The sequence below is a fragment of the Oncorhynchus masou genome, chromosome 2 (assembly GCF_036934945.1).
Source record: "Oncorhynchus masou masou isolate Uvic2021 chromosome 2, UVic_Omas_1.1, whole genome shotgun sequence".
NCBI classification, from domain to species: Eukaryota; Metazoa; Chordata; class Actinopteri; order Salmoniformes; family Salmonidae; genus Oncorhynchus; species Oncorhynchus masou.
In genome coordinates, this window is record NC_088213.1 from 48,848,193 (window position 1) to 48,864,454 (window position 16,262).

The 16,262-nt window shown below is 43.2% G+C and overlaps 1 protein-coding gene across 1 annotated transcript in view; it reads left to right on the top strand.

Moving 5' to 3' along the window:
• Nucleotides 1-16,262, top strand: part of daam2 (dishevelled associated activator of morphogenesis 2) — a 223,168-nt gene that overhangs the window by 122,603 nt on the left and 84,303 nt on the right. The window contains 1 exon segment of the mRNA XM_064925631.1: nucleotides 15,863-15,937. Coding sequence (XP_064781703.1) covers nucleotides 15,863-15,937 — 75 coding nt within the window.

Consider the following 16,262-nt stretch of genomic DNA (forward strand, 5'->3'; position numbering starts at 1 on the left):
GGTCGCAAAGTTCAAGGGGGCCGAATACTTTCGCAAGGCACTGTACATATGAGATGAGTAAAGCAATATATGTTAACATTATTAAGTGACTAAGATACTGTAGAATGGTATAGAATACAGTATATACATATGAGATGAGTAATGCCAGATATGTAAACATTATTAAAGTGACAAGTGGCCAGTGACTTCTAGTCTATGCCTAAAGGCAGCAGCCTCTAATGTGCTAGTGATAGCTGTTTAACAGTCTGATGGCTTTGAGGTAGACGCTGTTTTTCAGTCTCTCGGTCCCAGCTTTGATGCACCTGTACTGACCTCGCCTTCTGGATGATAGCGGGCTGAACAAGCAGTGGCTCGGGTGGTTGATGTTCTTGATGATCATTTTGGCCTTCCCGTGACATCGGGTGCTGTAGTTGTCCTGGAGCGCAGTTAGTTTGTCCCCGGTAATGTATTGGGCAGCCCGCACCACCCTCTGGAGAGCCCTGCGGGTTGCGGGTGGTGCAGTTGCCATATCAGGCAGTGATACAGCCCGACAGGATGCTTTCAATTGTAGATCTATAAATGTTTTTGAGGATTTTAGGTGACAAGCCAAATTTCTTCAGCCTCCTGAGGTTGAAGAGGGTCTGTTGTGCCTTCTCCACCACACTGTCTGTGTGGGTGGTCCATTTCAGTTTGTCTGTGATGCGTACGCCAAGGAATTTGAAGCTTTCCCCTTTCTCCACTGTGGTTCTGCCGATCTAGAAGGGGGGTGCACTCTCTGCTGTTTCCTGAAGTCCACGATCATCTCATTTGTTTTGTTGACATTGGGTGAGAGGTTATTTTCCTGGCACCACCCTGCCAGAGCCCTCACCTCCTCCCTGTGGGCTGTCTTGTCATCGTTGGTAATCAAGCCTACTCCTGTTGCGTCGTCTGCAAACTTGATGATTGAGTTGGAGGCGTGCTTGGCCACACAGTCATGTGAACAAGGGAGTACAAGAGGGGGCTGAGCACACACCCTTGTGGGGCCCCAGTGTTGAGGATCAGCAGAGTGGAGGTGATATGTCCTAACTTCACCACCTGGGGACATCCAGGACCCATTTGCACAGGTCAGGGTTCAGCCCCAAGGCCTTCAGCTTAATGATGAGCTTGGAGGGTACTATGGTGGTTAATGCTGAGCTATAGTTAATAAAAAGCATTCTTACATAGGTATTCAACAGCCTGATCAATTCTATGCGAAGGAGATAGTGGTCACACCAGATATTTTTTAAATCTGAGATGACAGGGTGATTAACAAAAGGCTAAGCTGTGTTCCAATATATTTCACTTGTGATTTTCATGAATAGGAATACTTTCTAGGAAGATTTATGTCCGTTGCGTTATGCTAATTAGTGTAAAATGATGAAAACGGTCCCGTCCACGGGATGAGGTGTCAGAGGTTAATCACCCTGTCATCTCAGATTTCAAAATATGTTTTAATGTTTTACAGCCAAAGCTAGACAAGCATTTGTGTAAGTTTATCGATAGCCTAGCATAGCATTATGCCTTGCTAGTAGCAGGCAACCTTGTCACGAAAATCAGAAAAGCAATCAAATTAAATTGTTTACCTTTGATGAACTTTGGATGTTTTCACTCACGAGACTCCCAAATAGATAGCAAAGATCATTTTTTCCCAAAAGATTATTTTTGTAGTCGAAATAGCTCCGTTTGTTCTTCGACCGGAAATTGCGGTCACGACAACGCCGAAAAATATTCCAAATTAGCTCCATAATATCGACAAACATAGCAAACGTTGTTTTAGAATCAATCCTCAAGGTGTTTTTTAAATATCTATTCGATAATATATCCACCGGGACAATTGGTTTCTCAGTAGAAGCAATTGGAATGATGGCTACCTCTGTACTTTACGCAAGATTTTCTACGGGAGCATCATGTGACCACTTGCGCAATGTGCCCCCTACGGGTATTCTTTAACATAAATGCCTAAAACTACGTCACAATGCTGTAGACACCTTGAGGAATACGTAGAAAGCGTAAGCTGGTTCATAGCACATTCACAGCTCAATAGGGACTCATTGGCACGCAGCGCTTTCAAAATATGGGGCACTTCCGGATTGGATTTTTCTCAGGCTTTCGCCTGCAACATCAGTTCTGTTATACTCAGAGACAATATCTTTACAGTTTTGGAAACGTTAGTGTTTTCTATCCAAAGCTGCAATTATATGCATATTCTAGCATCTTGACCTGTCAAAATATCCCGTTGAAAACGGGAATGTTTTTTTTTCCAAAATTGAAAATACTGTCCCTGGAGTCGCAACAGGTGTTAAGGTATCTGTGACCAACAGTTGCATACTGTATCTGCATTCCCAGTCATGTAACATCCATAGATTAGGGCCTAATTTATTCATTTAAATTGACTGATTTCCTTATATGAACTGTAACTCCGTAAAATCTTTGAAATTGTTGCATGTTGCGTGTATATTTTTGTTCAGTGTAATATTATTTATATAATTAGTGTAACCTCAATATTATATATAATTTTGACCTCGGACCATGCATCCATAGCACTGTATGAATTTGAGTGGTTACATTTCTCCAACCTCATCCCTCAGCTGTTTACCAAAACTGTGGTGGGGTGTAGGGGTTGTTTGTGTCTGAACCTATTACCCACTACCCATATTTGATGTGTCACAAATAACACCCTATTCCCCTTATAATGCACTATATAGTCTGATTTGCCTAAACAGAACAAAAAAACATTTTATTTGTCACATGCTTCCATAAACAACCGGTGTAGACCCACAGTGAACATTTTATTTGTCACATGCTTCCATAAACAACCGGTGTAGACCCACAGCTTATTTATGGGTCCTTTTCCAACAATGCATATATATATATATATATATATATATATATATAAAATAAAACATGTAAATAGTGACACAAAAAAGAAAAAACATAACAATAACATGGCTATATACAGTGCCTGTGTTTACCCTTTGCCTTTTTGATGGCTCGTTGGTGGTAGTGGGATTTCTTATAATGTCCTGATTAGTTTCCCACTCATTGAAAGCGTCAGCTCTAGCCTTTAGCTCAGTGCGTATGTTGCCTGTAATCCATGGCTTCTGGTTGGGGTTTGCACGTTCAGTCACTGTGGGGACGTTGTCATCAATGCACTTATCAATGAAGCCAGTGATCTTTGTGGATGGTGTGATCTCTGTAGTGGTGGCTTCACTCACGGCTGTCACAGCTTTGGACAGCTTCTCCTCTAGAGTCCAAGGGATTCAGGCAGAAAGCCCTAGCATCTCACTGAAGGCCTGGGGAGCCCAGTTAAAGGAACCGACTAGCCCTCCATTAACCAGAGAATGGGCGAAATACTTTAGGCCGTTGTAGAGGTGGGCAGGGGTCGACATCCCCGTTCCAGAACTAACAGCTTACCTGGCTACAGAAATCAGTGAATGAGCGAGTTGGAGTGAGTTAGGGCCAAAACCAGGATTTTGGTGCTTCAGAAGACATGAAAGTGAAATGGGCTCCCTACAATCTTGGAAACACGTCTGTGTGCGTTTCTGTGTGTGTGCGTTTCTGTGTGTGTGCGTTTCTGTGTGTGTGCGTTTCTGTGTGTGTGCGTTTCTGTGTGTGTGCGCGTTTCTGTGTGTGTGCGTTTCTGTGTGTGTGCGTTTCTGTGTGTGTGCGTTTCTGTGTGTGTGCGTTTCTGTGCGTGTGCGTTTCTGTGCGTGTGCGTGTGCGTGCATGTGTAATGGGGTCGTGATTGGGCAGATAATGAAGTTGGCAGGGGCCAACCAACACAGTGGTCTTCCAATGTTGATTTTATTCCCCATTTACTGAAGTAAGAATGAGTTTAAGACTGAAACAAACCCAAGAAACTCCTAATGCATTTCATAATTCCTTTTAGAGCGAACCTTATGTCTTGGCCATGATATGCCTTATGTCTTGGTTAAAATATGAAGCTGTGTTTGAGATTCCTTGATTGATTTGATTTAGATAACACCGAAATAAAATTGACAACACACCTTGAAGGGAGCACAGTAAAACATGTATAAGTAACTCATATTACAAGTTTTCTACAGCTGTTTAGAACTTGAATATTGTGTTGATTGAACAGTGAAAGGAACTTGACTGATTATTTGTTTATATTGTTTTATTGGTGGAAAAATAAACATACATATTTACATTTCACATTTCCTTCAACTTGTTGACTGGTGTTTGCGTGTTGATAAAGTGATGGTATGGTAGTTTAATAGAGTACTACCATACAACACACAGAGAAATTGATAAAGCGATGGTATGGTAGTTTAATAGAATACTACCATACACAGAGAAATTGACAAAGCAATGGTATGGTAGTGTAATAGAGTACTACCATACAACACACAGAGAAATTGATAAAGCGATGGTATGGTAGTTTAATAGAATACTACCATACACAGAGAAATTTATAAAGCAATGGTATGGGATACAAACTAATATGACCCCTCTGTGTAAAGGTGAGACTCTCATTTGCTCTAGGGCGCCCACAGGCTTTACAAGACTTGTCTGACGGTCCCCCGGTACCAGTTGAAAAAATGTATATATGGAAACTTTAGTGTAAAGAAGGGGTTAAATACATGTAAAAAATATATATATATATATACGGTGGGGCAAAAAAGTATTTAGTCAGCCACCAATTGTGCAAGTTCTCCCACTTAAAAAGATGAGGCCTGTAATTATCATAGGTACACTTCAACTATGACAGACAAAATGAGAAAAGAAAATCCAGAAAATCACATTGTAGAATTTTTTCTGAATTTATTTGGTCACCTACAAACAAACAAGATTTCTGGCTCTCACAGACCTGTAACTTCTTCTTTAAGCGGCTCCTCTGTCCTCCACTCGTTACCTGTATTAATGGCACCTGTTTGAACTTGTTATCAGTATAAAAGACACCGGTCCACAACCTCAAACAGTCACACTCCAAACTCCACTATGGCCAAGACCAAAGAGCTTTCAAAGGACACCAGAAACAAAATTGTAGACCTGCACCAGGCTGGGAAGACTGAATCTGCAATAGGTAAGCAGCTTGGTTTGAAGAAATCAACTGTGGGAGCAATTATTAGGAAATGGAAGACATACAAGACCACTGATAATCTCCCTCGATCTGGGGCTCCACGCAAGATCTCACCCCGTGGGGTCAAAATGATCACAAGAACGGTGAGCAAAAATCCCAGAACCACACGGGGGGACCTAGTGAATGACCTGCAGAGAGCTGGGACCAAAGTAACAAAGCCTACCATCAGTAACACATTACGCCGCCAGGGACTCAAATCCTGCAGTGCCAGACGTGTCCCCCTGCTTAACCCAGTACATGTCCAGGCCCGTCTGAAGCTTGCTAGAGAGCATTTGGATGATCCACAAGAAGATTAGGAGAATGTCATGAAACCAAAATAAGATGCTATCAGATGAAACCAAAATAACTTTTTGGTAAAAACTCAACTCGTTTTGTTTGGAGGACAAAGAATGCTGAGTTGCATCCAAAGAAACACCATACCTACTGTGAAGCATAGGGGTGGAAACATCATGCTTTGGGGCTGTTTTTCTGCAAAGGGACCAGGACGACTGATCCGTGTAAAGGAAAGAATGAATGGGGCCATGTGTCGTGAGATTTTGAGTGAAAACCTCCTTCCATCAGCAAGAGCATTGAAGATGAAACGTGGCTGGGTCTTTCAGCATGACAATGATCCCAAACACACCGCCCAGGCAACGAAGGAGTGGCTTCATAAGAAGCATTTCAAGGTCCTGGAGTGGCCGAGCCAGTCTCCAGATCTCAAGCCCATAGAACATTTTTGGATGGAGTTGAAAGTCCGTGTTGCCCAGCAACAGCCCCAACACATCACTGCTCTAAAGGAGATCTGCATGGAGGAATGGGCCAAAATACCAGCAACAGTGTGTGAAAACCTTGTGAAGACTTACAGAAAACATTTGACCTCCTGTCATTGCCAACAAAGAGTATATAACAAAGTATTGAGAAACTTTTGTTATTGATTTGCAAATAAATTCATTAAAAAAACTACAATGTGATTTTCTGGATGTTTTTCTTCTCATTTTGTCTGACATAGTTGAAGTGTACCTATGATGAAAATTACAGGCCTCTCTCATATTTTTAAGTGGGAGAACTTGCACAATTGGTTGCTGACTAAATACTTTATTGACCCATACATACATACATACATACATACATACATTCATACATACATACATACATACATTGTGGCAAAGAAGGGGGTCGAGTGGTAAATGGCAGATCTGTGAGAGCAGAACTAATAAATGGGCTCTGCCCGGTCACTAAAATGGCCACCCCTGTCAGAACTGCAGATCACACAATGGCCGACCACCAAAACTACAAGTCCCAGAAGCAAGGGGAACCCTCAGAAGGTGGAGCCAACCCACAGATAAAGGGTCAAGAAAAACCAGGAAGAGAAGAAGAGAGTGCTGGAAGGATCTATGAACAATAGAGAAAGAGACAATAGAGATTGGCTGGATTTACCGTGTATGAGCTGGACTGTTTTGGACTTACCTGTTGGCGTTTGGACCTGGACCTACCGAGAACCCGATTCGTGTACCGAACCCTGCTATCCTTGACCTCGCCTACGGCCTGGGTGGACCAAGACGGAGAAACAAACACACAGGTACTGTCCTGTTCGAAAGAACTCTCATTCTTGGGTGATTTGGTGACAGTTTACCACTTAGTTTGTGACAAACGCTCCTAACCTTGAAGAGGTTTGCCACACGTGGTGGAGGATGCAGGCATGGACTAACCATACCACTGGTTAGGTAGAAGAAAAAGAAAAAGTTTCAGTTAGCACTCCAAAGGGGAGTCAGGTTTTTTTGTGGCTTTGTTTGGTCAGGACAGTTTCTCAGGAAAATTAGTATGGAGGGAGCCATACAGGCCCTGTTACAAGCGGCGGCCGCCCAACAAGAGGCAACTAGAGCTCAACAAATAGCTCATCAGGATGCAATGCGAATGTATCAGGACACGTTACAGGTCCAGCACCGCACCAACCAGCTGCTCAGAGAAGAGCAAGAGAGAAACACCCGGGAGTTAAGAGAAGGCCTAAAGGTTCTAGCGGACCAAATTGGGGCTCAATTACCAGCTGCAGGTGAGGAGGGCCAATCATTTTCTCCCAAAAATGACAGCGCAGGATGATGTGGAAGCATATCTTACCACCTTCGAAAGGACGGCAGAGAGGGAGAAGTGGCCAAAAGAAGAATGGGCAGGGCTTCTGGCACCATACCTGGCAGTGGACGCTCAAAAAGCGTATTTCGACCTGGAGTTGAAAGATGCACAGGATTACGATAAACTAAAGGGAGAGATCCTGACTAGACTGGGAGTGACCAATACCGTGAGGGCACACCGCTTCCACCAGTGGTCCTACCGACTGGGACAACCCCCACGAACACAGATGTTCGACTTGATTCACCTGGCACGGAAATGGTTGCGACCAGAGACCCGGTCATCCGCCGAGATCGTCGAGACCATCGTACTCAACCAGTTTCAGCGAGGTCTACCCCAAGAAGTGAGACGATGGGTTGGCCAGAACGAGGTACTTTCCGCCGACCATCTCGTGGGCCTGGTTGAACGGTATTGTATGGCAGGAACAGCTGAGCAGGCACAGGAGGAAAGATTCCCGTTCCGCAGGCATGGGCAAACCAGCGGACAGGGTAAGGCTGTCCCAGCATATAGAGGGGGAAGAGGGCAGCGTGGGGCCATGAGGAAAGAATCAGAATCAGGCCGAGACACTAAGGGAAAATACAGAAACCGGGACTGGGTGTCGAGGGGGTCTCCCCCCCGAACCCCTATTATCTGTTACAATTGTAATCAACCAGGACATATTGCAGCCTACTGCCCTATTAAAGAAGAGCCAATGCAATGTAACTTCAGTGAAAATGAAGATGATATACGGTATGCATGTCCTGTTGTAACCACTGTACTTGAAAGATCAAGAAACAAACATATGTGCAGGGTGAAGGTTGAAGGGAAAGAGGTTGAAGCACTGCTGGATTCCGGCAGTATGCTAACCCTGGTCGTTGCAAGCCTAGTGCCGAATCATAAACTTGATACAAGACAGGATATCAGTGTTACATGCATTCATGGGGATACCCGTCTGTACCCCACGGCCTTAGTGAGCATACAAACAGAGGACGGTCTGCTGGATTATGAGGTCGGTGTGGTCCCAAAGATGCCATATGATGTAATATTGGGTAGAGACTTTCCTAACTTTGCGAAGTTAGGCCACAAGAATGGCATGTTTGAGAAGCCAACAACCCTGACCAAGCAGGAAGAAGCATGGGGCCTTCAACCAAAGCCAGGAAAAGAGGTCTCCCAGGGGACAACATCACAAGTGCTAGTAGGGGAGGAGGAGGATGAAGTGGCAAACCTCGCTGATAATGAACAGCCCGGTACTAGTGGGGCTGGTGTCGGTCTGAATCCAGAGGACGACGATCTAGAACCCGCAGACCTGGCAGGTTCCTTGACTAATTTTGGGACGGCCCAAAACCAGGATCCAACCCTGCAGCAAGCCAGAGCAGATGTGCAGGTCGTAGATGGTACTCCCATAAATGTTGGTATGATGCCTAATAGTTTTCCCCACTTCCTCATGTAAAAGGGTTTGGTGTACAGAGTCTCGAAAATAGGGGTTGATGTGGTGGAACAGTTGTTGGTTCCCACTCGGTACCGGAGGACAGTACTGGATCTAGCTCATGGGCACATTCTGGGTGGACACCTTGGTATCGATAAAACCCGAGACCGGATTGTAAGGAGGTTTTACTGGCCAGGAATTCTAGCTGAAGTGGCTCGGCATTGTGGAGAGTGCCCGGAGTGCCAGTTAACAGCTCCCCGACCAGCTGTTAGAAGCCCGTTAGTGCCACTCCCCATAATCGAAACACCATTTGAGAGGATAGCGATGGATTTAGTGGGCCCACTACCCAAATCCACCAGAGGGCACCAATACATTCTGGTCATTCTAGATTATGCCACTCGCTACCCAGAAGCCATTCCCCTTCGGACGATGGCTTCCAAGAATATTGCAAAGGAATTAGTGCTCTTGTTCACCAGGGTAGGGGTTCCAAAGGAGATCCTTACCGACCAGGGGACCCCCTTTATGTCCCGAATTATGGCGGACCTTTGTAAACTGTGGCAGGTGAAACAGTTGAGGACATCGGTTTACCATCCTCAGACGGACGGGCTGGTCGAGAGATTCAACCGGACCCTGACGTCAATGCTCAGGAAGGTAATCGATAAGGATGGGAAGAACTGGGATTGCATGTTGCCATATCTGATGTTTGCCATTAGAGAGGTTCCTCAAGCCTCGCTGGGGTTTTCTCCCTTTGAGCTGGTATATGGGAGGCATCCCCGGGGAATCTTAGACATCGCCCGGGAAACCTGGGAGCACCAATCCACCCCGTATATTAGTGTCATAGAGCACGTCACGGCAATGCAAGACAGGATAGCCACAGCCATGCCCATCGTCAGAGAGCACATGAGACAAGCACAGGAGCACCAGCGGCACACTTATAACCGGCAGGCTACCCTGAGGGAATTTCAACCGGGAGATAAGGTGTTAGTGCTGATCCCCACGGTAGAGTGTAAACTACTGGCCACATGGAAAGGACCATATGAAGTACTGGAGAGAATAGGAGAAGTCAATTATCGGATCCGACAGCCAGGTCGACGGCCCCAGGAACAGATTTATCACATAAATCTGTTAAAATCATGGAGAGAGAGAGAAACACTAATGGTCACATACCCCACACACACTCAGGAGACAGCCGAAGTAAATATCTCACCCACTCTGTCCCCAGCACAAGTACAGGAAGTGAAGACCCTCATCCAGAAGAACAGAGATGTGTTTTCAGAGGTACCTGGCCAAACAAGCAAGGGGAACCCTCAGAAGGTGGAGCCAACCCACAGATAAAGGGTCAAGAAAAACCAGGAAGAGAAGAAGAGAGTGCTGGAAGGATCTATGAACAATAGAGAAAGAGACAATAGAGATTGGCTGGATTTACCGTGTATGAGCTGGACTGTTTTGGACTTACCTGTTGGCGTTTGGACCTGGACCTACCGAGAACCCGATTCGTGTACCGAACCCTGCTATCCTTGACCTCGCCTACGGCCTGGGTGGACCAGGATGGAGAAACAAACACACAGGTACTGTCCTGTTCGAAAGAACTCTCATTCTTGGGTGATTTGGTGACAGTTTACCACTTAGCTTGTGACAAACGCTCCTAACCTTGAAGAGGTTTGCCACAACATATATGTGTATATATATATATGTGTATGTATGTATGTATGTGTGTGTGTGTGTGTGTGTGTGTGTGTGTGTGTGTGTGTGTGTGTGTGTGTGTGTGTGTTTCCTGATCTTTCTTATAATATTGGCAGCCTTGGTGAATATGAGCAAAACAGACTTAAAAAAAATGTCTTTATTGTTTATCGTTTTGGGCTTTCATTAAAATAATTCACAACATTCTAACCGTTAATTAAAGTAAAATAATTTCATGAAAAAATACATCTATTTTTTTATAATAAGAATGCTTCTCAAATATGTGTGTGACAAAATTATTGGCACCCCTTCATTCAATTTTTTTAAATGTTTTATTTATTTTTATTTAATTTTTATTTAACCATGTAGGCTATTTGAGAACAAGTTATCATTTACAACTGTGACCTGGCCAAGATAAAGAAAAGCAGTGCGACACAAACAACAGAGTTACACATGTAATAAACAAACGTGCAGTCAATAACACAATAGAAAAAAACAAGTCTATATACAGTGTGTGCAAATGGTGTGAGGAGGTAAGGCAATAAATAGGCCATAGTAGCTAAGTAATTACAGTTTAGCAAATTAACACTGGAGTGATAGATGAGCAGATGATGTTGTGCAAGTAGAAATACTGGTGTTCAAAAGAGCAGAAAAGTAAATAAAAACAATATGGGGATGAGGTAGGTAGATTGGGTGGGCTATTTACAGGTGGGTTATGTACAGCTGCAGCGATCAGTCAGCTGCTCAGATAGCTGATGTTTAAAGTTAGTGAGGGAAATATAAGTCTCCAGCTTCAGTGATTTTTGCAATTCGTTCCAGTCATTGGCAGCAGAGAACTGGAAGGAAAGGTGGCCAAATGTGTTTGCTTTGGGGATGACCAGTGAGATATACCTGCTGGAGCACGTGAAGAGGACCACAATGGAAATAAGTCCCAGACTTTATTGTGTGTTATCCTCAATGCATTTATTCATGTGCATGTATGGCTTTTAAGTTTTACGTGTGCTTGTTTTTTTTAAATGGTCGAATGAATAAACTAAACTACGGGTGGGTGTTATCGTGACCAGTGAGCTGAGATAAGGCGGGGCTTTACCTAGCATGGACTTGTAGATGACCTGGAGCCAGTGGGTCTGGCGACGAATATGTAGCGAGGACCAGCCTACTAGAGCATACAGGTCGCAGTGGTAGGTGATATAAGGGACTTTGGTGACAAAACAGATGGCACTGTGATAGACTGCATCCAGTTTGCTGAGTAGAGTGCTTTGTGCAACCTCTCTTCGCCAAGATAACATCTCTGAGTCTTCTCCTATAATGCGTATTGAGGTGTGAGAACACATGGCAAGGGATCTGAGACCATCTTCCCTATAGAATCTCTCTAGATCCTTCAGATTCCGAGGTCAACGCTTGTGGACTCTCCTCTTCAGGTCATCCCACAGGTTTTCTATGGGGTTTAGGTCAGGGGACTGGAATGGCCAAGGCAAAACCTTGATTCTATGTTGAGTGAACCATTTTTGTGTTGATTTTGAGGTGTGCTCTGCTGGAAGATCCAACCACGGCCCAGTTTAAACTTCCTAGCAGAGGCAGCCAGGTTTTGATTAAATATCTGCTGGTACTTGGAGTCACTGATACCATGTATCCTAACAAGTTGTCCAGGGCCTTTTGAAAGAAAAACATAGAGCCCGGTCCCATTGAAAGTTCCAGTAACGTTTGGCAAACTGTAGGTACTTGAGTTGGTTGTTTGATGACAGCAAAGACTATTTTATGGTAACCCTCCCAAACAACTTGTGGTTATGTAGGTGGCATCTGATCGTAGCTTTGGAGACTTTCTGACCCCAAGACCCAACTAACGTCTGCAATTCTCCAGCTGTGATCCTTGGAGATTTTTTTGCCACTCAAACCATCATCCTCACTGTGCGTAGGGTCAATACAGACACACATCCTCTTCCAGGCCGATTGTTAACATCTTCAGTTTATTTCTAAGTCTTAATTATTTCCCTGATAGTGGAAATGGGCATTTCCTGATTTGTGCAGCTCAACATATTGTTGCACATCATTACTGCATTCAGGGGTCTTTCCTATAGTGATGGATGACTATGTGAACTTGGCCTGTGTGTCACCTCATATTTATACCCCAATGAAACAGGTAATTGCTTACCACTTAAGTGTTCCTAATCACTCAAGTGAACTTAAATACGTAAAATATGTATGGGAATATACTTCAGTTAGATTATTATGGCACACGTTTCTGAGAAGTATACATTTCATTTAAACAATTTTTTAAAACTTCAATTAAAGGTTAGATTTTTGTGAATATTTTGAATGAAGGACCAAGAGGATAAACAGCAAAGAATATTTAGCATGGGTGCCAATATTAGTGGAGGGCACTGTATCTCTCAGATTAAGGACAGACGCTAAAGAACAAACAAACTTTTTGATTTTATTTGGGACTATTTGTTGTTCCATGTAGTGAATCTGTTATTCAATGTGTTTAATTATCCTTGGTATGACCTTCTTGAAACAATTCCATAAAGCTTAGTAGATGTGTGTGTGAGTATGAGGAGAGAGCGATAGAGAGAGACTTAATAAAATGCCCTCACATTTCTCATCCTTCCATGGGCTCTGTCATAGCGTTGCAGGAGGACTATGTTTTCAACGCAACTCTCCTCAGGGTCTATCTATTCTCCTAGTTATTAAAAAAATACTAGGCCTTATCAACTGTGTTTGACTCCTAGCCTTGCATGGATTTAGCCACGAAGCTGACGAGGTAATATTTATTATTTGTTTCTCCTGAGGGCACTGTTTTTATTCAGGCACTAGGGAACAGCCTACTACCGTTAGGAACCCCAAAACAAACAACCCCTGTCTGGTAATCACCTCTCATTTGTCCTGAAACAAGATGGAAATTATAGTATTTTGTGCAGACTTGTGAAGCTGCCAGGGTAAATGTTGCATTGGACTTGACATGTTTTGAGCCGTATCGACTGCTGAAATTCGACAAAAAGAGTCTGGAGAGAGGCAGTTAAGTTTTTAATCTCGCCATCAATATCAGTCTGGCTGTATGTCCAGACCGAGTCTGTCGGCTAATGTGGCAAGAGAACACAGCTAGTCTGAGAACAGGGAGTGCTATTAGTAGTTTTTCCTTTTGAATCGACACCAGAGTACAGTATGAACCTGGAGAAAACACTGGCCTTATTGTCTGCCCTGCATTTAAACACTTATTTATTGGGTATGGTTAACACTTCAAGGAAGGGGTCACTACATATACATTTAGCGCTTAGTAGAAACTACTAGGTGTCATCAGGTCAGAAATGAATTACAGCAAGGTAAGCCGTTTTTTAATCATGTGCTTTACATACATACCAAATTCTGTAAACAAAGTATGTATGCGCCTAATAACTGGCCCGTTTTGCCATATACTCTGAATTCCAGTATTGTCATGTGTTGTTTGGAGTGAGGAGAAAATTCAGCATCTCTTGGAGGACGGTGAAGGTTGATAGAAGTGCTTCTTTACTGTTACAATAGAGAAGCACTTTTATCAACTTCCACTGTCCTGCAAGACTTGCGGAATTTCTTCTTCACTTAATTTTGCTGCTCAATTCATGCATCGGTTGGAAAGTGAAGCAACGGCAGTGTTCTCTTCCATATGTTTAGTTTTGTTTGGAAATTCAGGGGCACATACACTGACATGGGACTTGAGAACGATTGTTCCGTTGACACTCGTGTGTGGGACTTGTGCCTCCACAGAAACATGTTGTACCCTGGTAAAATACTTGAGGGCTTACCATGTACTGGATCCTATCCTACACAATTGATCATATCAACAAAATTCAATGATTGATTAGGAGAAACTCAGTGCATGGAAACAACCCAACAAACAGGCTATGTCCCAAATTCCCTACATACTGTTATGCACTCCTTTTTACCAGAGCTCTATGGGCCTTGGTCTAAAGTCGTACACTAAATAGGGGAAAAGGTGCCATTTAATGTAGACAATTAGTAAAGGCACACTAATAAAACTGTTTTCCAGTTCCTTACGTTCTCATGGGTACACAAACTGAGCCTGAAGTTCTCGACTCCCCTGTGCTCAAATCCAAGCTAAACAGTACCAGATGTGAAACATCGGTGAAGGATCTCGGAGCTAAACTGTCTTCATATTCTCCTGTGCGTTTGTTGCTCGTGGCATCGCTCTCCCTGGAAAGGCCAGTACAAATTGATTTCCGACAACGCTATTGAAAAGCATTGTGCAGAATACTCTATCCCAAGGGGTCTTTCCCTGACTGTATTAAAATGCCAAAACAATTGAATAGTTTGATGTGCACTGTGTTGTGACCCAGATTTGATGTATTAGGCCTCCTTCATTTTGTCTGTCTGGGATGTTGAGAAGACAGACAGACAGACAGGATGGGGAGACGGAGTAGTATTACTGGGATGAAGAGACACAAACACACACATTTGGTCTGTTTGGGATGGGGAGACGGAGTAGTATTACTGGGATGAAGACACACAAACACACACATTTTGTCTGTTTGGGATGTTGACATGGAGTAGTAACTGTAAATGGTATGGACGGGGGAAAAAACTGGCTTGCATTGTTAAGTGCATAGCAAGTCATTTATTAAACCATTTACAGTTAACACAATGGATGTAGTGGAGTGTAAATGCACTTAAAGTGCTGTTTATGCACATTATTATCTGGTGAATAGTGTAATCACCTATTATGCTATATTAGCGTTAGCATTTACAGTGCGTTGATGGATCGCTCTCCATCTCCACTTTTAGGTCCAGTTTCCTGGACAGAGATTAAGCCTAGTCATGGAATCTCCATTGAACATGCGTTTTAGTCCAGGATTAGGATTGACCTGTGTCCAGGAAACTAGCCTTTATGGAAAACTGTTAAGGGAATTTTTATCAATAATGACTATGTATACATTTCAATCAGGACTGACTAATCAGAATACTATTATGTTACTGTATATGTACTAATCAGAATACTATTATGTTACTGTATATGTATGAATTTTCACAATGACTGTCTGATCCTTGGTAGAAATGAATGAACTATATTTTCAGACTGGCTAGAATGCTTATCTACACAGGAAGACCTTGACTCAGTCATAACTTATATTAAATTGGTAGGGAGACTATGTGGGAAGGCTTGAGATACTGCTTTGTACCAGGGTGGGAGAAGAGACGGGACAGTTCGAGAACTAATGACGTCATTTTCAGTTTATAACCTGTGGTAAACTGTATCGTGTTCAGTACTCTCGTGAATAAACTCAGCTGTTTGACTTTAAGACTGGGCTCTGTCTATTATTAATAAGGGTCTTACAAATCCTTATGAATTGACAGTGTTTAATTTTAATTGGGTATTATAACAGAGCAATTTAATTCCTGTAACAAAAACCCATGTTTCTTTAGCACTACATCCCTGGCCAACACTCTGTAGTCCATTCCATGTAGCACTCTAACCTATGACTCTGCTCAAACCAACTGAGAACATTTATTAAGTACTTTTGTGTACATGGATTATTTTCTGTGTTTTCTTCATGTGTTTTCCCTCTCTTTTTGTCTCTGTTCAGGAGCAAGAGGACCCCAACAAGCTGGCCACAAGCTGGCCCGACTACTACATCGACCGCATCAACTCCATGGCTGCTGTAAGTGACAACTTTGAAGGGATAACTCAGGATTTTGCCAATTAAGTTCTGTATCTACTTCCCCACAATCAGATGAACTCATGGATACATTTACATTTACATTTAAGTCATTTAGCAGACGCTCTTATCCAGAGCGACTTACAAATTGGTGAATTCACCTTCTGACATCCAGTGGAACAGCCACTTTACAATAGTGCATCTAAATCATTTAAGGGGGGGGTGAGAAGGATTACTTATCCTATCCTAGGTATTCCTTGAAGAGGTGGGGTTTCAGGTGTCTCCGGAAGGTGGTGATTGACTCCGCTGTCCTGGCGTCGTGAGGGAG